This window comes from Ascaphus truei, chromosome 5, assembly GCF_040206685.1.
Source record: "Ascaphus truei isolate aAscTru1 chromosome 5, aAscTru1.hap1, whole genome shotgun sequence".
Classification (NCBI taxonomy): domain Eukaryota; kingdom Metazoa; phylum Chordata; class Amphibia; order Anura; family Ascaphidae; genus Ascaphus; species Ascaphus truei.
Genome location: NC_134487.1, coordinates 236,632,772 through 236,658,666, shown reverse-complemented (window position 1 = coordinate 236,658,666; position 25,895 = coordinate 236,632,772). Strand labels below are relative to the sequence as shown.

The 25,895-nt window shown below is 48.5% G+C and overlaps 1 protein-coding gene across 5 annotated transcripts in view; it reads right to left on the bottom strand.

Moving 5' to 3' along the window:
• Window positions 1-22,176, bottom strand: part of LOC142495794 (zinc metalloproteinase-disintegrin-like VMP-III) — a 240,258-nt gene extending 218,082 nt beyond the window's left edge. For 3 of the 5 annotated variants that reach the window (XR_012801815.1, XM_075601761.1, XM_075601763.1), the window contains exons 1-3: window positions 22,029-22,173; window positions 1,375-1,452; window positions 1,193-1,281 (exon numbers count right to left, since the gene is read on the bottom strand). Coding sequence is in view for 3 of the 5 variants with exons in the window: in XM_075601761.1 (XP_075457876.1) it covers window positions 1,193-1,281; window positions 1,375-1,452; window positions 22,029-22,080 (219 nt within the window). In the remaining 2 variants the exon portion in view is untranslated. Of the gene's footprint in view, window positions 1-1,192; window positions 1,282-1,374; window positions 1,453-22,028 lie in introns of all 5 variants that reach the window. The other 2 variants (XM_075601762.1, XM_075601765.1) reach the window with 2 other exon arrangements.
• Between the last annotated feature and the right edge of the window lie 3,719 nt (window positions 22,177-25,895).

Sequence of the window (25,895 nt, the reverse complement as noted above, 5' to 3'; positions counted from 1 at the left end):
GTGCCAATGGTTGGGTCTATTAATATAGTCCCTGATAAAATGCAAAAAGTTGGTTACTGTCTGCTAAGGTGCAGATATCCCAATGGAAGTCTATATAGAGCACTATGATTCAAATTTGCAAAAGGTACTCTGTGGTATCATGTGGAGTGTACTAGGGTGAGCTGCATAACATGCTATACTGCTGCTATCAGTGTGTCCCCTGATTGGGGAAGCATGCAGCATGCATAATGCAGACGAACACCAGGTTATCATTCATAGCTGATTAGCACAAGCCATTTACTGTGGTAAAATCTACATATAACCCAATTGAAGATAGCTCTTAAAGCTGCAGTTCAGTCTTTTTTTTTTTTTTTTACTTCAATAGTTTCATGTGTGCAATCTCTAATTACCTAAAGAACTGTATAGCTGCAGGTTAATTCGTTCTCCATGTATTGATAGGTGAAATTTGGTGACATAATTAGTGAAGGGATCTGTTTTTGTTCTGCTTCTGTCTCTCAGTGGAAGCTCATGAATATTCATGAGCACTCCTGCACTGACATGTGCTAGAGGGAGGGCAGGGCTGACAAAGGGATGTGCCAGGGCTTGTGACAGGACATGAAGGGGCAGTGCCTTAGCAAGTGGCTGTTAAAATAGAATACAAGAAAATTTGTCTTGTCTTTCAAAGTTGTTTTTTTAAAAACAGAAAATGCTAAAAGTATTTTTTCTTACTACAGAACTGATTTATTAAAGAAACACACATGCAGGATATTGACTGAACTGCAGCTTTAATAGTTAGAGCCATATAGGGGTTAATGTAAATAATGCATGCAGCCCCAAATAAATAAATATGGCTTTTTAGTAATCAGAGCTATAAGGGGTTAATGATGTTGATACAGTGTATCCATACCAAAGGAATCACCACATGCAGTCTCTGAATACCGCGTTAGATGATACTGCTGTATACCGTCTCTGCTGGTCTCCCTGTTAGTGGAGATATCAAGTGATATCAGCTGAGCGGGAACTGCTCTTTCTTTAATAAACATTTTCAGACTCTCAGATATTTAAAATATTGATTTCTTTTATTTTAATATAAAGGCATCAATCTGCTAGTTTTAAACTCCCTTTACTGCACATTTACACAAGATGACAGGATGTAAAAATGAGATGTGGTTTAAGCTGAAGACCATGTTACACAGTGAGTTATCTGACTTACCCGAGTTTCTCTCTTGTGCTGTGCATGAAGTTGTTTTGGAAACACCACCTCGTATTTCTGCCCTGTGGGTAACGGGTTCCCATCTATAGCTGGAAGAGAAAAAGCCTTCAGCCCAACTGTAGCACACTTTCCCCCACCCCCTGGGAGATGTGTGGCTACGGTGTGTGAATGCGCTGCAATACCTGCTGGTGCCCAGGAGATCTGAGCCTCCGCTGCTGGAAACCTGGGTGCACTTGAGTGATGCTCAGTAGCGCCTCCACCTGTACAGGATTCTATAGTGTAGAATTACCCCATTACAGGACACATAAGAAATACATACGTGGTAAAACAGAACAGTTTTACTAGGTGCAAAGGAATATGATATACAGCCTACCAACCAGGCCACGCATGGCCGTACCTTCCCACTGGAGTCACTGTCCCCAGAGTACCTATGGGCCCTTGGGTACCCAACCAACCCGGTGTCCACCAAGTCAATACCCCACCCAATGTGTGGTACAGTGCTGCCCACTATAGTGTTGTAGGTGCACGTGTTACATTGGGTACCTGCCGGGTGCATCCACACCCGGGTGCGCTGATGTAGTGATGATAGGATCCACGATGTCCTCCACGCAGCCTCTGCCTCTACGTTGGGTGGGTCCCGTGTGGAGTGTACCACCTTATGCAATGTCTCTTTGTTGCAGGTGTCTGGTCCCAGATCACCTAAAGCCAGGATACAGCCGCGTCTGTCTGGGTCCCTCACTCTGGTACTACAGGGGCAGGGTCCCTATCTATGGGCCTGCCCCTGCAGCAACCACAAGCTGAGGGGAGTCAGGGCCTAGCTGGGGCCTAATGGGGTCTCTGGCCTAGTGCAGGTACCACAGACACCTGCACACACACCCTACCCTGATGGCGTCCCAGCTCCGACTGACTAACGTGTTCCAGCGCGCAAAATGTATCTAATTCCTGCCGGGGGATTGCTACAGCCCTATTGGCTGGTTCGCACCATGTGAGCTGCAACCCCAGTGGCTGCTGGAGTTTGTAGTTCCCCGTGGAGCCTGATACCTAATGGCCGCTTACCACTGCACATGCGCGGCATCTTGCGCATGCACAATTAAATTCAAGATGGCGATGCCCCGTTACGTGAGCCGCTGATACCTCTGGCAACCGGATCGCCTGCCAGACCGCTCCGCACAGCTCTGCAATCTCACCCCGCACAAGTGGAGATCAGGAGAAGGGAAAGGAGACCCAGGGGGGACCTAGCTACACTCTCACTCTGGTGAAACTCCAACGCTTCGCTTGGGACAGTGTACCCAACCATACAGAAAGTTCTATAATAAAAATGTAACTTATCACTCACAATGACTTTACTTTAGGGTATGCATTTCCGTGAACATTGCTATAACGGATTTCACCTTGCTACGAGCGCACTGCTGAGTCTCTGCTACGAGCCCACTGCTGCCCCAATTTGATCAGAGGTCACCCGATTTGGAGGATGCCTAACTCTCTGGCTCCGCCTGAACGGCTCTTCAGCGACTCCCTCTGTGGAGTAGTACACACAGTTCTGAGGCTCATTGAGGGTGTAAATGTCTCTGAATAGTCTCTTTGCGGAAACAAGTACGGGCTTCTAGGATTCAGAGCTTGGCTTGTTGGAGCCACCCTAGTAGGCATTGTCATTGGGGCCCTTTACCCGTAGCTCCTCCGGGAGGTTCTCCATGACTTTTGGGTCCACTTTGAGGGGGTCTCTCCATAGGATCCTCTACAGTCTCGTTAACGGTTTCTTCACCGTCTACATGATCATTGGTAGTCTCAGGGATAATTTCAGTTAGAGTCTCTTGGCTGGTTTCGGATTGTTCCAGCTCACTGTCCAGTGGTGGAGCCGGTATCTCTGGTTCAGTGTCTCTCACTTGTGGAATAGGGAGAAGATGGTTTCGGTGCCAGACCCTTACCTGGCCATCCGCGTCTTTTATGCGGTAGACCTGGAGGCCTGGCATCTGGGATTCAACCTCGAACACACCGTCACACCAACTGTCTGCTAGTTTATGTTTCCTGGGAATCCCGAGGTTGCAGAGAAGCATAGCATCTCCAGGACGGATTTCCCGGTATCTGACCTTGTGGTCATATCGCCTCTTGTTGGCGTTGAGTTGGGCGGCAGACTTTTCGGCTTGCTGGTAAGCCTGTTGCAAGTTTTCCTGGAGTCTTTGCGCATATTTGAAGTGCGTCATGTTGTGGATCCCGTCTGTTGACACTGGCAGCCTGGCTTCTCGCCCGAACATAAAAAAGTATGGGGAGAACCCAGTGGACTCGTGGTGAGTACAGTTATACGCATGTACTTAGGTCTCCACGTGCCGGCTCCACTCTGCCTTCTGAGCGCCCTTCAGGGTCCCCAGCATGTCCCACAGTGTCCTGTTGAACTGCTCCAGCAGGGCGTCTCCCTCCAGATGATACGGGGTCGCCCGAGATTTGGTGATGCCAAGGATTTTGAGTACAGATGCAGCGGCCGTTTTCGTACATTGCATGCGTTGTATACCTCGGAATACCCATGTCATGGCACGTGATTTCTTCCAACCTTACCGCCTTAAGACGCGTGTTGACTCGTGTTTTATCGAGTGCAGAAATTGGCATTTTAGTGTTCTCATTTTTAAACACCTGCAAATTGACACCGTAGCACAGTACTGCACCCAAAGAAATCAGAATCCATGAAATTCAAACAAATCAACCGCGGTAAACAGGTGTTTTTAGCGCGTGAATGCCGTGTGGAATACAGCAGAGCACACGAAAGCGGCTCCGTAAAATGTTCGAATAACGGCCACTGCATCTGTAGCTCCCGAATCAGTTTGCTTTCAAAATCCCGGCCTTGGTCGGAATGAAGGCGGTTAGGCAAGCCATAGTGTACGAAATACCTTTCCCACAGTATCTTTGCCACCGCGATGGCTTTCTGGTCTTTGGTGGGGAAGGCCTGTACATACCGTTTATAAATGGTCCATGACGACCAGCACGTTACATATACCTCGGGCATCAGGCTCAATGCACAGACAGTCCATGCACACCAAATCCATGGGACCAGAACTCTTCAGATGAGCCATTTGTGGGGTTCTGGTAGGGAGGGTTTTACGTTGTATGTACCTTGTACAGTGTTGGCACTGTCTCTCCACTAACTCTTGCATCTTTGGCCTGAAGAATCAGTCTCGGACCAACCCAAAGGTCTTCTCCAACCTGAGATGGCCATGGTAGTCATGCAGTGACTTCAGAACCATGTACTGAAGACTCCGTGGCAGGACCAGTTGTCATCGACTCGGGTGGTTGTGGTATTGTACCACCCGATAGAGTAGACCATTTTGAATTTGTTGGCTTCTCTCAGGAGGATGGTGACCATGTCGATGGGGGCATGTTTTCGAATTGCAGGCTTGTTTTTTTGGCTGGCCTGGCAGATGATACCAGCTACGGGGTGCCGAATCTGCTATTGAACCATATCCCTCCATGCTATGATCTTATCATGGGTGATGCTCATCCCTTCTGGGTCACAGTAAGCGGCGGGGATGGCTTTGTATTGGCATTCTAAGGAATCTGCGACCCTCAACTCTGAGAAGGCCATTCTGTCTTCTATGACAGCGGCCGTGTTCACATAGCTCTCATCCCTGGTCCCGGGATCTCCTCTCAGAGGTCATCGTCTGGAGTGGTGCTCAGTCCTGGTCTTCGGGATAGGGCATCTGCTCCGATATTCAGAGGCCCCGGTTTATATTTCTGCATGAATTCGTAGTTTGATAACGCTGCCAGCCATCGGTGGCCGGTAGCATCCAGTTTGGCGGATGTTAGTATGTAGGTGAGTGGATTATTATCCGTCCTCACTTCGAAAGTTACGCCGTACAAATAGTCATGGAGCTTGTCCACGATAGCCCACTTGGGGGCGAGGAACTCCAACTTGTGTACAGGATAATTCTGCTCGCTGGGAGTCCAACTGCGGCTGATATATGCTACTGGTCGGAGCCCCTCCGGATGTTTCTGGTGTAAGACTGCACCTAAGCCATTGAGATTGCATCGACATGGAGGACGTATGGCTGCTCTGGGTCGGCATAAGCGAGAATAGGCGCCTCTGTTAAGATCTTCTTCAGACCCGGGAAATCCCGCTCGCAATCGGTCGGCCATTTATCTTCGAACAGCTGTCTAGCGGAGGTGGCCTTTCGCCCTGTATCCTCGGAGTATATTTTGAGGAGATTGTTGAGGGGCTTGGCCTTACTTGAATACCCCTCCACAAATCAGCGATAGTAACCGCAGAAGCCAAGGAAAGGGCGTAGCTCCATGACGTTTTTAGGTCGCGGCCAATTCACCACGGCCTCCACTTTGGCTGGATGTCATGGTAGACCAGGGCTTACCAACAAATTAAACCGGGATTCTGGTTTGAGCACACAAGATTAGTAAAATAAATTGTAATTTTTTTTTGTTTTTTAAGACAAACACATAATTCTTACAATTACAGTCAATATACACTTACTGGGATGGGGAAACTAAATAAAATGTCCACAAAACAAATCAAAGTCTCTGGGCACTCCTGCATGCATGCAAGTGGGTGCGCGGTTTGAGTCCTGCGACAGTCCTTGGCTAGGGGCGCAACTTGCCAGCCCGCTATCTCCGCAAAAAAATAAAGTCTTTTGTACAGTCCTTACAGGATTCATTAGTGAATCCTCAGCTCAAACGAATTCTGGAAGAGGGGTGCAATTCTTCGTTACGATGTAGTTAACCCCTCACACTCCAGAACCGCTGATGCTGTAGCTTGGACGTATCTTGGTAAAACTGAAATGAATTTGACTGGGACTGGGCTGCAGGCATTTTTATAAAGTTAAGGGTCCTATACCTAACATATACACCCAATCCTCTTGTGGGAATAATTTTTCCCACCTATCTCCGACTTGCCAGTACCTTACAAAGAGGGGAGAAGTTGCTTTCCGGTTTGCACAGAGCATGTGCTAACCTCACACCTGAGCTGCTTAGCATACCAGGCCCAACTCCTAACGTGGCGACAGTAAGTCTGGGGTTTAGCTACCAAGTGTGAAGTGCCCATAATTCCCACCGGGTATCTGGCAATTAACAATATCCTTGCTACCCTAACACCTGGGGTCTCTGAGGCTTTTCAACTCCGAACTTCTCATAGACTCTGGGGCACCACCTTAGCAGGGGGCCTTTTGAAGTTCGGTGATGAAAAATCCCTCAGCTCATTAATCCATAACATATGGGCATGTTAATGGATTCAGAACAGGAAAGGATTCCCACCGGGTATCTGGCAATTAACAATATCCTGGCCACCCTAACACCTAGGGTCTCTGAGGCTTTTCAACTCCGAATTTCTCATAGACTCTGGGGCACCACCTTAGCAGTGGGGCTTTTGAAGTTCGGTGATTAAAAATCCCTCAGCTCATTAATCCATAACATATGGGCATGTTAATGGATTCAGAACAGGAAAGGATTCCTGTCTACATTTTAAAACATGTATCAAAAAGGAGAAAAGGAAACCTAGTATATAAGCACTCTGTCACAACTGAATGTATAGTGCATGTGTTAAAATACCTTATTAATACCAATAAATAAAAGAGGGGGGTTTAAAATATGGTGTATATCAAACTGTACGTGACTGTCATCTGTAACGTAACTCTGGTAAGTTAGGTTGATGAGACATATGGAGATCCCTGATAGATGTTCAGGATCTATTGCTATGATATAGCTGCCTATGAATATACTGTAGGACTGGGGTCGTCACCGGGCCACTGTTTAGATGTTCTGTCCCCGTAGGGACGGATCCAAGGTATATAATGGTAATTGACTATGTAATGGGTCCTCTATAGATCCGTGGCAAGGGTAGTGATAATAGATTCAATTAATGTGACTACCTATATGTATACTCGTTGCAGAGTTAGTGAGTAGCCTCCTAGACTGTATGGTAGGTAATAGGGTTAAGCTAAGGCACTCGAGAGAGACCCATGGATGAGTTTTTTCCCCAAACCTCCACTAGCCTATAGACTGATATGGTATGTACTGAGAAGTGACCAAGTATCACTCACAGTTAATTCATCAGGCAAATGCAACCAGATAGGTACTGATGTAGTCTCCAGTTCAGGCTAAAGCGGGGGATATGTGATGTCCCCCGAAGATGGTCTACAGCTAGTCTCCTGTGTTGGAGATATTAGTGTAAGGTGTAAACCCTCATAACACTTGTCCAAGGAGGGTAACTGACTGACATAGTGTGTGCATAATGAAATTCACAACCATAGTATCATACGTGTTATGCACTAATTAGAGCCTTTCTTGGAGGGGGGGGGGGGGGGGTTGCACTGTACATGATATGCAGGGCACACTAGGTGGTGCAATGGTAAATGATGATACTTAGCATTAGGGGGCACTGCTATCGTAGAGCTCCTTGTATCCAGAGCTAAAGACTAGCCGATTTCTGCCCCAGGGTGGCAGGTATCGTGTACAGCAAAACAAGTGAACAAGTAGTTCACGTACTCCCCTCTCCATGCCTCAGTAATGTAAATGAATAAGTGGTAGCTAACCTTAGTGTGGAACTGAGATCTCAGCGCAGTGGCTGATCAGGTACAGTCTCTCTCGTAGACACCTGTGTTCCTGGTGTAGGGGTGCATGCTGGTAACAGAATCCAGGTTGCCCGCTGCATAGTGTGCTGCTAAAGTGAGAGGCTAGTCCTGTCAGTTGCTACAGTAGGTACCGTTTTTTTAAATATCACTGCTCTGACCAATCGCGCTGCTAGTGGAATACTCTCAATAGCCTACGGGGTTATGCGGTGACTGTACCTGATCAGCCACTGACAGGACTACGAGACACAGGTGTCTACGAGAGAGACTGTACCTGATCAGCCACTGCGCTGAGATCTCAGTTCCACACTAAGGTTAGCTACCACTTATTCATTTACATTACTGAGGCATGGAGAGGGGAGTACGTGAACTACTTGTTCACTTGTTTTGCTGTACACGATACCTGCCACCCTGGGGCAGAAATCGGCTAGTCTTTAGTTCTGGATACAAGGAGCTCTACGATAGCAGTGCCCCCTAATGCTAAGTATCATCATTTACCATTGCACCACCTAGTGTGCCCTGCATATCATGTACCGTGCAAACCCCCCCCCCCTCTCCAAGAAAGGCTCTAATTAGTGCATAACACGTATGATACTATGGTTGTGAATCTCATTATGCACACACTATGTCAGTCAGTTACCCTCCTTGGACAAGTGTTATGAGGGTTTACACCTTACACTAATATCTCCAACACAGGAGACTAGCTGTAGACCATCTTCGGGGGACATCACATATCCCCCGCTTTAGCCTGAACTGGAGTCTACATCAGTACCTATCTGGTTGCATTTGCCTGATGAATTAACTGTGAGTGATACTTGGTCACTTCTCAGTACATACCATATCAGTCTATAGGCTAGTGGAGGTTTGGGGAAAAAACTCATCCATGGGTCTCTCTGGAGTGCCTTAGCTTAACCCTATTACCTACCATACAGTCTAGGAGGCTACTCACTAACTCTGCAGCGAGTATACATATAGGTAGTCACATTGATTGAATCTATTATCACTACCCTTGCCACGGATCTATAAAGGACCCATTACATAGTCAATTACCATTATATACCTTGGATCCCATCCCTACGGGGACAGAACAGCATCTAAACAGTGGCAGGTGACGGCCCCAGTCCTATATTCATAGACAGCTATATCATAGCAATAGATCCTGAACATACTGTTTGATATACACCATATTTTAAACCCCCTTTTTTTATTTATTGGTATTAATAAAGTATTTTAACACATCCACAATACATTCAGTTGTGACAGAGTGCTTATATACTAGGTTTCCTTTTCTCCTTTTTGATACATTTCTGTTCTTACCTAGTCAGCACCTCACATTGGTTCATCATCCAGCTGTGCGGGTGTTCTCTGTATATATACATTTTAAAACACCACTACAATACAGTTTATTTGTAAATGTATGTTCTGCTTATGTAACAATTATCAACCTTATGTTTGTTCGTGGTTTCTTTTTACCTAGCTGCACTCCAAAAATTAGAGTGCTAGCTCTTTCCTAACAAAGTTATCCACTTAATTGAAGGGGCTCTGTGATGTGGGCTGCGGTTTGATCTAAACTCGGCCTGGGGTACAAGCCGGCATTCAATGTATCCGTCCTGGCTTTGATCGGTAACTACAGGCGCGGGACACCAATTCAGCGTAAGTGGATAATGAGACATCCGGAAAGATTGTAGCAAGAAGGTACTTCAGCTAAACGGCAGACCAGTTATTCAATTGAGTTTACGGTTTCATCGTCTGTGGTCTAAAAACTGATACCTATCTTGAAAGCAGCTACTTATTCACGGGCACACTTCTTCCATCAGCGCTTGTCACAGTGCTAGCAGCTCCCCCTTGTGTCGCAAATACAGTTAGCACATAGTTCATTCATTCATTGAACTGCAGCTAGCTTCAGAGCTGCAAAATAGGGACAATAAAGATAGTGTAGGGGAAAACATGTAATTATGGGTATAATACATTTTAACCCCTTTCAGCCCCAACAGGCTGCAAAACAGGGACCATAACGGTAGGGTAGGGGAAAACATGGTATTATGGGGACAATACATTTTAACCCCTTCACTCCCAACAGGGCCTAGGGTTAACCAGCCGGACATAATACCTTTATTATTGGCCTGGTTAGCCCTCTCCCGCCACACTTGATCAGTGGCAATCCCTTCGGCAGATACAATATGCCCAGCACCTTTAGCAGCCGCTCTTCATGTTCCTCTAAGGTCTTACCAAAGACAATTATATTGTCCAGGTATACCAAACATTCCTGGCGATTCATGTCACCAATGGTTTTCTCCATTAGATGTTGGAAAGTTGCGGGAGCTCCACAGATGCCTTGGGGCATACGCGTAAATTGATAGAAGCACAGGAGATAGACGAAGGTGGTCTTCAACACTCATCGGTACCTGGTAGTACCCAGATTGCAAGTCCAGAACACTAAACCACTGGCTTCAAGTTAGAGCGTTGAGAAGCTCTTCGATGCGGGGAAGAGTGTACTGATCGGGTACGGTGTGGTTGTTCAGTGTCCAGTAGTCGACACACAATCTTACTGACCCATTCTTCTTCCTCACCACCACCATGGGCGAAGCCTAGGGACTTGTGATTCGGTCACAATCTCCACTGTTTCCATGTCTTGTAAGACGTGCCGTACATCATCCACATCCCGAGGGACGATGCGACGAGAATGCTCTCGGAAGGGTGTAGTGTCTCTAAGCCTGATGGAGTGTTGGGCTCTGCAGCTGCAACCCACATCCATCTCACTCGTGGCGAATACGGCTCTGCGTTCTTCTAATTTGGCTGTTAGCCGATCTTTCCATTCGGCTGGTATGAGTTGAGTCTCCGAAGTTGAATGTCAGTTTTGCTGGCTGTTCGGACACCACAGCAGCATTCACCTGAGGCATCGTTTCCACTGGGGTGACGGGATATATGTGGCCCAATCATCATCCTTGATCGAAGGCCATGGAGTATGGAGAGATATTTTTGACGAACACTTTCATTTGTCCAGGAATCTTGGAAGTTCATTCCCGCACTTCTGGTATCAGCTTGTAGCCTCGCTGGGCATTTTCCTCTGGCATGCTTTCCAGAGAAAAGAGGTGGTCAGCCTCGTCTCAGTTGGGGTAGCAGCACAATGTGGCCATGCGCTTCACTCCCCTGGTGGAATCTCTGTTAGCCCTGCTTGCAGATTGAAGAGATCTCCATGACGGTCTAGGGCAGATATCTTGCAATACTTGTGACAGAGTGAAGTCAACTCCTATCAGTTACGCCTGGGAGACATATGTCTGAGTGCTTCATCCAGCACTCATAAGGGTTAACTAAGGTGGAAGTTAGGAAATCAGAACTCTTTAGCTGACACCTGAGAGCCAGCAAGGTAGATAAAGGATCATGTGACTGGCAGTAGCTGCCAGAGAGAGAGAGAGAGAGAGAAGCACACTGCTGCGTGAGCCCTTAGCCAGAGGGATTTCACCAAAGACTACTTCAACTAAAGTAAGGATTATTCATTTGTTTACTGACTGCTTAAAGTACCCTTATGGTTTGGTTCTGGTTTAGCCAGCCAGCCTGCTAGATAGGTCTGCTGTGTTATTAGTCAGTTTTTCTCCCAAAGTGTGGCAGGATTTATTTTGTTAAAGGGACAGTGTACCCGCATGTTATGTTACTGTGGAGAAATAAAGCCACTGAACGTTTTTATTTATCCTGAAACTATACGTGTGGACTGTTCCCTGACCTCGGCTACAGGCCGTCCTGCCACAGGTGGTGTCAGAAGTGGGACGTCAGACGTCCCTTGTATCTGAAGGGACACACAAAAAAAAAATGGAGACATTTTTTTCTCAGTTCCTTGAGCAACAGCTCTAGCTAGCAGAGAAGCAAGCAGAGCGACTAGCCCAGCAAGATGAGCGACAAGCCCAGCAAGCTGAGCGACAAGCCCAGCAAGATGAGCAACAGGCCCGGCGAGAGGAAAAGCTACTCCAACTGCTGGTCAAAGGCCCAACCCCAGGCAGACCAGGGATTCCAAATAACCCACCGGTGATGCTGCCTAAAATGAAGCCAAACGAAGACCCAGAGGCATTTCTCCTCACTTTTGAAAGGGTAGCCACGGCCCACGGCTGGACAGTTGATCGCTGGGTAACGACTCTGGCTCCACTCCTCATAGGGGAAGCTCAGGCAGCCTACCAGGCTCTTCCCCCGGATGAGGCCATGGACTATCAGAAACTAAAGGCTGCTATTCTGGATCGCCTAGGCCTCACGCCAGAGACCTACCGACAGCGGTTCCGGACAGTCAAATATACAAACCGAGACAGACCCCGGGTCGTAGCCCACAGCTTAGTAGACTTATGTGCCAGGTGGATACAACCGGAAAAACATGACAAAGCAGAGATCCTTGAACAGTTTGTGCTCGAGCAGTTCATACAGATACTGCCTCCCTCCTCCCGCTCCGGGGTAAAAAGACACCCTGCATTTTCCCTGGATTCAGCGGTCCGCTTGGTGGAAAACTTCCTGGGCGACGACACCCAACAGGATAGCTGGGAACGGCCGGTGCAAACACCAGTTGCTTCCGGTGATACTAGAGGCAGGAGAGCAGACAATCGAGGGATCTACAACCCGCCAGCTCGGGAGATCCAGTCAACCCGATCGGAAGACCCTTTCCCATCTTGGAGGGTTCCTGGTACAAACTCCCGCAGAGACGCCCAGCCTGGGTCCGAGGCCACTGGATCACTCAAGGGAGGCCGCCACCCACAGTATTCCCCGAGAACCTGGACTCCTGTCACCCACCCGGTGGAGAGGATAACCCCACCAACCAGAAGGGAGAACCCCATCCAACAGCGGAGAGGTCCAAACACCGAGCCCCGTCGAGAGCTTCCGCGGATGACCGAGTTTGCGGACTCAGGAGATGAGGAAATGGACTGTTCATATGGCAGAACCACTGCCACAGCTTGTCTCCGAGGGGACCACAATCCGTGGTTAGTCCCAGCATCTCTGGAGGGGACAAAAGTAAACGCCATGCTGGACTCGGGCTCTGGAAAAACCCTGATCCTAGAGGGCCTAATTCCAAGCAATAGACTATCTTATGACTCTCCTTGGAATATCGAGTGTATCCATGGGGATACAAAGAGATACCCGACGGCGAACGTTACACTGCGTATCCAGGATCAAGAGGCTAGCCTACTAGTGGGAGTTGCTCCCTGGCTACCTGCTCCTGTTCTACTTGGCCAAGACTGGCCCTACCTCGAAACATTGTTGGCCCCCACTCCTACGGAGCCTACTTCTCTGGTACCGGAGAAGCCCAGAGACTTGTTCCCTTTTTCCCCAGAGATTTTCCCCCATAGACACCATGTCCCAAAGACACATAAACAGAGACGTGTGGAAAAAGAGGACTGGTTAAGAAAGGCTGGGACTTTTGGTAACATTAGTCAGCCCAAAGGACTGCAGGTCATGGCCGGGGATGACCAGGGTGGGGAACAGATAGATACGGGAGTGTTGCCAGACCTGGATCTTCCTGACTTCCGTCAGAGGCAGAGGGAGGACCCAGCTCTGGCTAGACAATATGAGAAGGTGGTACAGGTCAACAACAAGATAATAGATGAACAAGGTGTAAAAGTGTTTCCACATTTTGAACTGTTGAATGACATACTATATCATGTGAATAAGGTTACACAAACAGGGGAGGTCATTCGACAGATGCTAGTCCCTAAAGGGTTGATTAAAACAGTGTTTACCCTAGCCAATACTCTCCCATGGGGTGGTCATTTGGGCAGAGATAAGACCACGGACCGCATCTCGTCCCGTTTTTACTGGCCAGGCATACATCGTGACATCATGAAACTATGTGAGACATGTCCTGAATGCCAGTTAACTAGCCAAAAAGGACAGAAGCCGGCTCCTTTGGTTCCTCTGCCCTTGGTAGCCGTCCCATTCGAGAGAATTGGGGTAGATCTGGTCGAATCTTTAGAACCCTCTGCGAAGGGACATAAATTTATACTCGTTGTTGTTGATTATGCCACCAGGTATCCTGAGGCCTTCCCTCTGAGATCAGCCACTGCTAAACAGGTTACTCACAGGCTGTTTGAACTGTTTTCTAGGGTAGGACTTCCACAAGTAATGTTAACTGACCAGGGAACAAATTTCATGGCAAAGTTAATGCAGGATGTCCTGAAGTTATTGGAGGTAAAATCCGTCCGGACCTCGGTCTACCATCCTCAGACTGATGGAATGGTAGAGAGGTTTAACCGTACTTTAAAAACTATGCTTAGGAAGTTTTTGGACACTGAAAAGCGAGCTTGGGATGAACTTCTCCCTTTCCTGTTGTTTGCGGTACGAGAAGTTCCCCAATCATCCACAGGCTTCTCCCCATTTGAGCTCCTATATGGACGCCAACCTCGGGGTATTCTCGACCTACTGAAGGAATCCTGGGAGGAGGAGCCTTCCCCCTCCAAGAATACCCTTCAGTATGTCATAGACCTTAGAAACCGACTAGACATGATAGGTCGGTTTGCTAAGGAAAACCTCAAATCTGCTAAAGAACGTCAAGAGAGGCAGTACAACCAAAATCCTCGCTTGAGGGTCTTCCAACCTGGGGACCAAGTGATGCTACTACTACCGACATCAGAGAGTAAACTCCTTGCGAAGTGGCAGGGTCCTTTCCAAGTTCTCCGCCGCACCGGGGAGGTGAACTATGAGATCTCTCAACCAGGGTCCAGGAAGGGTAAACAAATCTACCACGTGAACCTCCTGAAAACCTAGAAAACGATGAGATCGCTGTTCATTCACCCTCGGGAAGGAGAGACGGATTTGGGTCCAAAGCTTCCAAAGGGTAGTACGTACACTGACCATCAGGTTCCCATGGGAGAGCAGTTAACAACGGAACAAAGGTCAGACCTACTTGATGTATGTGACAAGTTCCCAGATGTTTTTTCTGAGCTGCCAGGGCAGACTGATTTAGTGTCCCATAGGATTGAGACAGAACCTGGCGTAAAAGTACGGTCCCGTCCCTATAGATTGCCAGAGGGCCGACAAGACCTGGTAGAGAGGGAGATAATAGACATGTTGGAATTGGGCGTGATCGAGGAGTCCCACAGCGAATGGTGTAGCCCTATCGTGTTGGTCCCTAAACCAGATGGGAAGGTGATGTTTTGCGTGGATCTGCGAAAGGTAAATGCTTTATCCAGATTTGATGCATATCCAATGCCTAGGGTGGATGAATTGATTGATTCGCTTGGTAAAGCAGAGTATATCTCCACCCTAGATCACACGAAAGGATATTGGCAGATACCTCTAGCGGAAGAATCCAAATGCAAAACTGCCTTCGCCACCCCTCGGTTTATACCAATTCGTCACTATGCCATTTGGGTTACATGGGGCTCCAGCCACGTTCCAAAGGTTAATGGACAAGGTACTACGACCCTATAGGGCTTATGCCGCGGCCTACTTGGATGACATTGTCATCTATAGCAGACACTGGCAGTCTCATATAAAAAGGTTAAGGGCAGTCCTAATGTCCTTAAGAGAAGCAGGGCTTACTGCAAATCCCAAAAAATGTGCCCTGGGTAAATCCACTACAAAGTACTTGGGGGAGGGATAGTAAAGCAACTATCTAGCAAGGTTGCCGCCATAAAGGAAGTCCCCACCCCACAGACAAAGACACAGGTCCGCTCCCTTTTGGGGTTAGCAGGGTATTACCGGCGGTTTATCCCCAATTTTTCAGAAATATCTGCACCCCTAAAAGATCTGACAAAAAAGAGTGCCCCGACCCAAGTTAAATGGTCTTGGGAGTGCCAAGACGCCTTTGACATGCTAAAAAAGTGCCTGTCAAGAGGGCCCCGCTCTTCGGAGCCCAGATTTTAAAGAGCCCTTCATCATCCAGACGGATGCCTTAGAGGTAGGACAGGGAGCAGTGCTGTCTCAGCAATTTGATGGTGTTGAACACCCCATACTATTCATCAGCCGGAAGCTGTTCCCAAGGGAAGTGAGGTATTCCGTTATTGAGAAGGAGTGCCTTGCTGTAAAATGGGCAATTGAGGCCTTGAGACATTATGTCGCCGGAGTACACTTCACCCTGGTCACTGACCATGCGCCCTTGAAGTGGTTAAACACCATGAAGGACACAAATCCAAGGTTGACCAGGTGGTATATTGCCCTCCAACCCTTCTCTTTTGATATTCAGCATAGACCTGGAAAGGACCATGGAAATGCTGATTTTTTGTCAAGGGAAGGAGTGGAGGGTCGGGCTTCAGCCGTGTGGGACACTAGCCACACACAAACAGGGGAGGTATGTGACAGAGTGAAGTCAACTCCTATCAGTTACGCCTGGGAGACATATGTCTGAGTGCTTCATCCAGCACTCATAAGTTTTAACTCAGGTGGAAGTTAGGAAATCAGAACTCTTTAGCTGACACCTGAGAGCCAGCAAGGTAGATAAAGGATCATGTGACTGGCAGTAGCTGCCAGAGAGAGAGAGAGAGAGAGAGAAGCACACTGCTGCGTGAGCCCTTAGCCAGAGGGATTTCACCAAAGACTACTTCAACTAAAGTAAGGATTATTCATTTGTTTACTGACTGCTTAAAGTACCCTTATGGTTTGGTTCTGGTTTAGCCAGCCAGCCTACTAGATAGGTCTGCTGTGTTATTAGTCAGTTTTTCTCCCAAAGTGGAGCAGGATTTATTTTGTTAAAGGGACAGTGTACCCGCATGTTATGTTACTGTGGAGAAATAAAGCCACTGAACGTTTTTATTTATCCTGAAACTATACATGTGGACTGTTCCCTGACCTTGGCTACAGGCCGTCCTGCCACAATTCTCCTCCAAAAGAATGGGATGGAGGGTTAGGCTATCCAGAGGCAGTTCACAGGCTTCTTTCAGGTAGACCCTGATTATTGCCAGCACTATATATGTGTTAGTTTCCAGTATAATCGGGTAATTGGGATGTGCTCGGGGCATACTAGTGCCTCCACATCCATAGGGTGTGATTTGCCTGTGTTCAGCTGAAGTATCTTCAGCCGAACCTTCACTATCCCTTCAATGCGATAATCCTCATTGCTAAGCTCCCTCACTTTCATATACTCTGCTGACTGCAAGGGGCGATGTTAAAGGTATTGGTTATTGAACCCTCTGTACACGATTGTCACTTGAGACCCAGTTTCCAACAATGCTGATGAATAGACATCGTACAGGAGAACAAGTATGATAGCGGCTGGTCCTACCCGAATGTAAGCATCCAATGCTGGGGTTCCATCATTGGGGTTTTGCTCAGGAGGGTTATCGGGGGGCGGGGAAGTGGTTTCGTCCAATGGGGCAGGGGTTTCGGCGGTGTGAACCCTGCAGATCATTACGTTGGGGTGGAAATTCTTAGTTTGAGTTTTTTTTTCCTCGGCCATTCATTGGAGAAGTGGCCCCCACCCACAGCTGTAGCAAATGATGCCACCGGGGGAAGTGCGGGCCTTATAGGTAGGAGATACTCTCCCTGATGGTTTGGACTTGATGGCAGGTGGCTTTTATTGGGAGTCCTCCTCCGTACTATTGAGTTCCTTAACCTTCAGAGTGGATGCTCCCTTGGGTTCACCCTTGAGGGGCTCTTTGGTCGTCTTAGGGGCATGGAAGTGCAGCTGAAATTCGTGCTTCCTGACATGCCGCATTAAGTTCATGTAGCTGGGAGGTACTGTGGAGGCTGAAGTGGGCCGTATCACAAGGGCTATTGGGTGGGAAGGATGTGATCCCTTCAGCAGTTGCTTGAAATGGTACTGGTCCACTTCTGCAGCCGAAATAATATTCTTAGAGAGAAGCATCCACAGGGTTAGTTGGAGCCTGCAGACAATTCCTCTTACTACATCTGGGGGAGAACCCTGACTTGAGCCATGCGCTCATCCTCATCATCTTTGCTTGTGTAGGACTTGGTCAGTAGTTCCATCAACTCGTGAGCAGTAACTTCTGCCTCTGTGTTCCGATGCATTCGTACCAGACACTCAACCAGCCTGTGTCGCTTGACGACTTTGATCACGACCACTCGTCTAGCACATGAAGAGCGTGTTCCAACCAAGTCTCAAACCCTTCTTCTCCTAAGGGCGTAGGCACTATCCCAGAGAAGGCCTTGAGCTGTCTGTAATTTTGTGACTGTGAAGACATAGTGAGGGCCTCCACTAGTTGCGGTAGGGTCACGTCCAGTACTTAGCCACCACTTGCTAAGCGACTATCGGTTCCATGCCTGGGGCTAGGGATTGGTGTAAAACTTCTCGCCTGTGGGCTAGGGGGAGGTGACTGTGGTGGACTCCCGGCCCACTTGGTGGTTCTATGTAAGGTATTTGAAGTGAATATTACCCGAGGTAGGGATACTTCCAGTCTGGCCAGAGAGCTGGTGGCCACATTCATGGTCTTCCACTCTCCAAGATGGTAAGGGGAGGGGGAGACCTTGATTGGTGGGGAAACGCTTGTGGAGGGTTCCACCGGATGGGGTAGTTTGAGGGAATGCTAGCCCAGGGTATGAGTGGGCACCCTTGTGGTAATGTCTCTGGCAGGTATATCACCTGTGGGGCACCTTCAGGGCATATTTCTTGCTCTGTGGCTAGCAGCACTACACTCTCTTGGCGAGTGATGTCATACTTCCTGCTGATAATCCTAACATGGCTCATGCCAGGGGACCTTTTTACTTGGTCGCGGACAGTGAACATGGAGGTTAGGGTGGGGACTCCTCCCACTATGACCACGTGTCACTAAGGTTTTTGGAGCTCTAAGGCCCAATCATGGACCTGCTGCGGCGTGGGCATAAACATGGTGAATCTGGGGGTTCCACAATCTTAGACTGCTGAGTAGGGCACCCCAGGTCTGAGATCTCAGCAGCGCCTCCAATTGTAGTGCACTTTCCCCCACCCCCTGGGAGATGTGTGGCTACGGTGTTGGATGCGGTGCAATACCTGCTGGTATACAGAAGATCTGAGTCTCCACTGCTGGAAACCTGGGGTGCACCTGAGTGATACTCGTTAGCGCCTCCACGGGATTCTATAGTGTAGATTGACCCTGTTACAGGACACATAAGAAATGCACACGTGGTATAATAGAACAGTTTTACTAGGTGCAAAGGAATATGATATACAGCCTACCAACCACGCCACACACGGTCGTACCACAGTACCTAGAGGCCCTTGGGCACCCAACCAACCCGGTGTCCACCAAGTCAATACCCCACCCAATGTGTGGTACAGCGCTGCCCACTATAGTGTTTTTGGGTACCTGCCGGTTGCGTCCACACCTGGGCGTACTGACGTAGCGATGATGGGATCCATGGATTCAAGATGTCCTCTATGAAGCCTCCGCCTCTACGTTGGATGGGTCCTGTGTGGAGTGTACCACCGTATGCAATATCTCTTTGTTGCAGGTATCTGGTCCCAGATCCAGGGGCAGAGTGGGTCCCTCACTCTGGTACTACAGGGGCAGGGTTCCTATATATGGGCCTGTCCCTGCAGCAACCACAAGCTGAGGAGTCAGGGCCTAGCTGGGGCCTAATGGGGTCTCTGGCCTAGTGCAGGTGTCACAGACACCTGCGCACACACACACCCTACCCTGAAGGCGTCCCAGCTCTGACTGACTAACATGTCAGAGGACACGAAAGGTATCTAATTCCTGCAGGGGGAATGTTACAGTCCTATTGGCTAGTTCGCACCCTGCGAGCTGCAACCCCAGTGGCTGCTGGGGCTTGTAGTTCCCCTCTGAGCCTGATACCTAATGACCGCCTCGCGCTCCTACCACTGCACATGCCCGGCATCTTGCTCATGCACAATTGAATTCAAGATGGCGATGCCCTGCTACGGGAGCCGCAATACCTCCGGTGACTGGATCGCCCACCAGACCGCCCGCACTGCTCTGCAATCTCCCCCCGCACCAGCGGAGGTAAGGGGAAGGGAAAGGGGACCCAGAGGGGACCTAGCTACAAAACAATACAACTGAACACAGATTACAGTACCATTTCTTATTTTCACTTCAAAACCTATACTTTGGCCCAGATCCCCAAAGCTGTGTCAAGTGACTTAATGTGACTTTACCCTAACTTAAGGTCACGCAATATTTGTGTCCAAATCACATATCTTCAAAGGACAATAATGCTATATAAAGCCATGTTTTCTCCTATAGAGAACAAAGCGTAAACTACTGTATACCGGCTGCTAGTACATGTCCACAAAAGTGCATTGTAGGCTTGAAACGTCATTCTATGCAGCTGTTTTCCAATAAAATTAAGATGTTTTTAATACTTATACTGAAGATTTGGTGATCCTTGTAAGGAGATGTCAGACCATGAGTCCTATTCAGAGTGCCGTTTTAATATTGTTACCTGTACCCACCACCTTAAGTAATTAAGTACTCTACATCAGGGGGGCACAAACTTTTTTCCCCTGCACCCCCCTGCCGGATGTCCTCCTCTCCTCTCGCCCCCCTCCCTCCTCCTTCTTACCTTGATTCCCGGCATCTGGACGTCATGACGTCACGTTGCTATAGCAACGTGACGTCACATGACCCCATGGCGTAATTTGACACCGCGTTGCCATGGTGACGCGTATCCAGATGCTGGCTGAATCAAGGTAAGTAGGGTTACAGAGGCCCTGCAGCTCCCCTGGCACTTAATTTAAGTGCCTTCGGGAAGTGCGCGGGGCCTCTGTAAATCCCACGCCCCCCGCCGGTAATCTCGCGCCCCCCACTTTGCGCATTGCTGCTCTACATAACTATCACAGTGATATATTTTACTTGCAGATCAGGTCTCTTCTGGGGATTTTCATTACACTTACATAGTGCCGATTGGGTTACTTTGGCACAGAAACTACAATTGGAGTCAATGGGAGTTTTCATGCAACACTGCCCTGATAACCACTATCACAATTTATTGAATAACCCCTTTATCTATTCCCGGTAGTTTCGTATAATGGCTGCCTCAGCTCTGCATATGCTGTCTGTGCAATGTACAAATAAGGCATAATCTTGTTACATTTCTACCTGTGTCTCAGGCGAGTTGTAATCACTGTGGGCAGCTTTAAAACTGTGTAAATATCCCTGATACTATAGATTCCTGTCTATACACAGTGCCAAGTGCACTGCAAGCGGTGTAAGAAACATAAGTGAATTAAAACTGTCAGAAAAGAAGGAAAGATAAGCCACGGAAAGACTAACCCCTGATATTTCTGAGCAGTAATGGGGTAATCTGATTGACTAATCAGTTGTCATTGCCTGGTAATGGTGTTGGGTAATGTAAAGGCAGTTTTTGTCTTTTTATAAAGAGTGATGTGAATCCAATCCCTGCTGAAAGTATAAACCTTGCACTCAAGAGCATACACTAAGAAAATATAGTCACTGAACATTATTAACTATAAATCATCTCCTATTCCTGAGATCAAATCGAAGGACTTTATGTCTTCACAATAACCGGTTATACTGTCATTATCAATGCAATAATCATTGCAATTGCATTGCAATAGGCATTGTCACAGAGAGAGAGAGGAATAAAAATAACTTTATTTATATAGAGCTTTTCTCCCAATGGCACTCAAAGCACTTCACGGTTACAAAAAGGAAACCATTAGAAAACATTTAAGGTTATAAAAGAGACCAAGCACAAGTAAGGGTACAATACAGGGTGGGACAATACTGTAGCTATTCAATGCCGGCCAGGTTGTGGTTCGTTAATTAAATGCCTGGGAAAACAGGCAGGTCTTGAGACTTTTTATAGATTTCCAGAGAGGCGACCTCTCGAACTATACAAGGCAGACTATTCCAAAGAGTGTGAGCAGTGTGGCTTAAAGCTCAGGCCCCAAAGGAAACCGGGAGAAAAAAAAGAGAGAGGGGGAGGAGAGAGATAGGGAACAAGAACGAGGCAAAAGATTAACAATTAAATACCTGATAATTTGCACAGAACACGGAAATCCTGTCCCAAAGAAAATGAGACCCACATACCTCTAAGCCTCCCTCCCCCTCCAACTGTAGCACCGCACTGCTCAGCTAAATGATCAATAGTCTCCCAAGTGCTAATATCCTCACTACAGAAAAGGACCCCCCATAGACTTTCATTGTATCTCCCTCTACAAGAAATGATTAGTCAACAACGACTGGAATTATTTGACGCCATAGACTTTCATGAGATCTTCTTTTACATTAAATTATTTGGCCCCATAGACCTTTATGGGATCCCCCTTTACAAGAAATGATTCCTCCCGTAGACTTTCATGTAGATCACCCTCTACAATACATGATTTGTCCTAACAGACTTTCTCCTTTGATTCCTCGCTGTATAAGGAGGTGTGGGGCTCATAGACTTACCCAGAACCTGAGTGTTCAGCAGCCCTACGAGAAGCAGCGCAGACCGCAGCATTGTCTCTGCTGTGTTGTAGCACAGAGCTATAGTGTGTCTCTGGTTGATAAGTTACTTCTGTGAGAGTGTAATAGGAGTATCTGCCAGAGCTCCCAGGGCTTTATACCCAAGTCCTCACATGAGCAAACAGGTTACTCAACAATGCAGCTACTGTAAAGGCGGAAGTTACAGCATGTTTGTCCCTGAGTAATTTCACATTGTGTGTGTGTGTCTGTATACGTGTGGGTGTCCTATTATTTTTCTGGTGTGTATCTTGGCATATAGGTATGTTATGTTTTGGCTCACTACCTCTAGCGACTCTAGTCTCTTTCCTGCAGTGGAGAGCATTGTAATCCCATTCATTTGGAAAGATGTTAATCTCTTCTCCACCGCAGGGAAGCATCTTCACTGCGTATTAGGCTGCGGCCAGGGTGATGCTGAGCAGGCACGGGCACGCGCCGCGATGAAACACATTGCGGCAATGTGTGTGGCCCGCATGAGCGAGTGCTTGCACATACCCATGAGTGCACGACGCTCAGCTGCTTGCAGAGGCAAGCAAATTTGTTTATGCCGCTCACTGGCGCGTCACGTGAGCGGTTCACCCAATGAGGGCGAACCAGCTCCGTAACATCATGGCCGCGACCCCCGACACGCCCCCATACACACACAACTAGCTGCCCAGGAAAATCACGGTCAAGCACAGCGCATGATGTCACGGCGCTCGAGCACAGGGTGGCTGCTCCCAGCCTGGCCACAGCCTTAGGCTGAGGGCCTGGTGTCGGCGCTGCATGGCTGGCGGCACGTGCCAGTGTGATGCCCGGTTTACAGTGAGCTGCACGGGGAAAGACGGGGGGCATGACAGGGGAGTGGTGGGGGAGCGGCCCTGACATCACCCGGCAGGTTAGCCCTTGGCTGAGCTCCGTCGCAAGTCCTGAACACAGTTTTCCTTTCTTCAGACAAATCTGCTCGCGCAACGCAGCGGCCAAGGTTGTGGGCCGGGCCCCATTGAGGGGCGGTTCTTGTCCCTGCAGCGCACGCCATAGTGCGCACTGCAGCAGGCACTGGGCACCTAGCCTTAAACAAGAGACCTTAGTTGTAAAAGAAATGACTAAAACATAGCAGTCTAACAAAAGTAAAAGCAAAACTGGGCATAAATATTCAGCCTTTTATTTTACACTAGCTGATAAACCCGGCGTTGCCCGGGATGTAAATCCGTAATACAGTAGGTAGTATTATTTATAAATATTAAGTACACAATTAGCCATATTAATCCTCAGGTTAGGGTGGTTAATTAAGAATAGCAAGAAATTACACTAATAAATAACACATATGTCTAAACAAAGACTGATTGAAAGCATTGAGTAAAAATGTCCAGTGCAATAGAAGAGGGTTGTGTTTGGTTCAAATGTTGGGAACAACCCAGCGTTGTTCTAATATGCAGTTGTCTAGTAAGGAGGGCGGGGGAGGTGTGTGGGTGAGCAGATATGCTGGTGTGGGTGTTTGAATTAAAAGGCGTGCGGGTGGAGGGGTGATAAGTGTATAGGCTGCGGCCCCACTCGCGCTGAGTGCACTCATGCTTAGAGCATGACCGCCGGGTGTCCTGCAACTTGCGGACGTGTGAGCGGGGGGGGGGGGGGGGGGAGGATGGGGGTTGCAATTGCGGGCTATCGGGCAAGCGGGAAAGTATAAAAAGTTTATTTACAAAAGCGCCGAGCGTGTGTGCCCGCGCATTTGCGCGCGCGCGCATCGTGTGAGCGGGAATATGTGTGTGTGTGTATTTACAGTTGCTATATATATATATATACATACATACATACATACATACATACATACATACATACATATATGTAACCGCTCCAAGCGCCGGTGTGGAGAGTTGAGAAGGGTGGGATGTTTTGTGGGTAGGCGGTGAAATGGGTGTGACTTACAGATGTAGGTGTTCTGGTCAGGCGGCGATCCAAGAGTGATCCGGTCTGCTGACTCCTTAGTGGGTATGGCGGGGGGGGGTTAGGTAGCGGTGGTGGAGTGACAGGCGGCAGGTGGCGACCTGTGTAATGCGGCATGCGTTGATCTGTAAAAGTAGGTGATATACAGTAAGTGGGTGAGTGTGCAGGGTTAGAGGTTGGTGGGTTGCGTCAGGTGTGTTGGAGGAGAGGTGTGTAAAAGATGCGTTGAGCTTCTTGTTTGTGGGGAGAGAGGGTGGGTGTTTGTGGGGAGAGAGGGTGGGTGTTTGAGGGGAGAGAGGGTGGTGTGTGGTGTGGGGGTGGTGGTGTGGGGGGATTTCTGCAGTAAGCTGATTCTGCGGGGGTTAGATGGGGGGGTCGGCGTGGGCTAAGTGCGGAGCACGGTGGCAAGGGCGACGTGGGGTATGGGGGGGTTTAAGGGGTGTAGGTGCGGGCGGCAGGAGTGGTGACACGGGGGTGTGTGGTGACAGGGGGGGAGTGGTGACAGGGGGCAGAGTGTTTACAGGGGGGGTGAGCGGCCTGTTTCTGAGATCCTGAGGCGGCGATGGCGGCGTGGGGCAATGGCGGAAGGAGTGGGGATGGGGGGGTTAGCGGCCTCGTTTCAGAGGTCCTGCGGCGGCAAGGGCAGCGTGGGGTAATGGCGTGCGGCGGCGGCAGCAAGGGAGTAGCAAAGGGGCCATAGTGGTGAGAGGGGGGGATCCGTTGTTGAGGGCCAGTGCCGGGAAGGTCGAGTGGGGGTCAAGGGCGGCAAGCCGTGAGGAGGGCCAGTGGCGGTAAGGGTGGGGGGAGGTGATGCGGTGTCAAGTGCGGAGGGGTGCTAGTGGGGGGCAAGTCCGGAGGGGTGAGAGTGGGGAGTGTTGTACTTACTTTGTTTGGTGTCTTGGTGAGCGTCTCGTCATCGTCTCCAGGGGTGAGCGGTTGAGTGTGTGTCAGTGTTGTGTGTGTGTGTGTGTGTTACCGGTGGAATCTGCAGGGTAGGTTCACAGAGTATGAGGAATCTCAGGGCTCACACAGTATGAGGAAGCTCAGGGGAGTGAGCAGTCCACACGGGTGAGAGTCTGAAGTGTTATGTGTGTGGTGTGTGAGTGGAACAGTGGCTTAGAGTACACCGCCAATGAGAGCCGTGGGGAGGCAGGCGGACCGACGGACCAATCAAATGGTCTGCAGACACTCACAACCAAGATTTTCAGTTGTGTGTGTATATATACATGGAAAGTATATCATAAGACTTTATAATGTATTATTATTATTATTATTATCATCAGTGGTCGACAAATCACCCAAAAATCTACTAACCACTTAGCCCCACCCTAGTCCCGCCCCCAGCCCCGCCACTAGTCCTGCCCCCAGCCCCGCCTTAATTTTTTTTTAACTTAATTCCTAGTAAGAACAACATTCGTTTTTGACATAAGTTTATTTATTGTATTACATTATACTACAATTAGTCCTGGTTACGCGCGGGCAAATGTGTGTGTGTGTGTGTGTGTGTGTGTGTGTGTGTGTGTGTGTGTGTGTGTGTGTGTGTGTGTGTGTGTGTGTGTGTGTGTGTGTGTGTGTGTGTGTGTAAATGTCGGATTTAGAAAAAACAGCCAGATGTGAACGACTAGTTTCCTGCACCCTTTAACCAGTGTCTGGATGCCCCCACTTCACAATATCTAAAGCAGCAATCTCACCTGGGATCTTACTTGATCCGCAGTCCCTCAATGTCCAGGTATCCTCATTCCCACAATGTTATATGTTGGAGGGGAGGTGTTCCCTACCTGTCTTCTGGGTTAGGGGGGATTCCGATGTCTCCTGTGTGGTTCAAGAGTTAGATCTGGAAGAAAGCAGTATAGGTTATTTCGGTGTAGGTATAGGCCAGTTAAGATATAT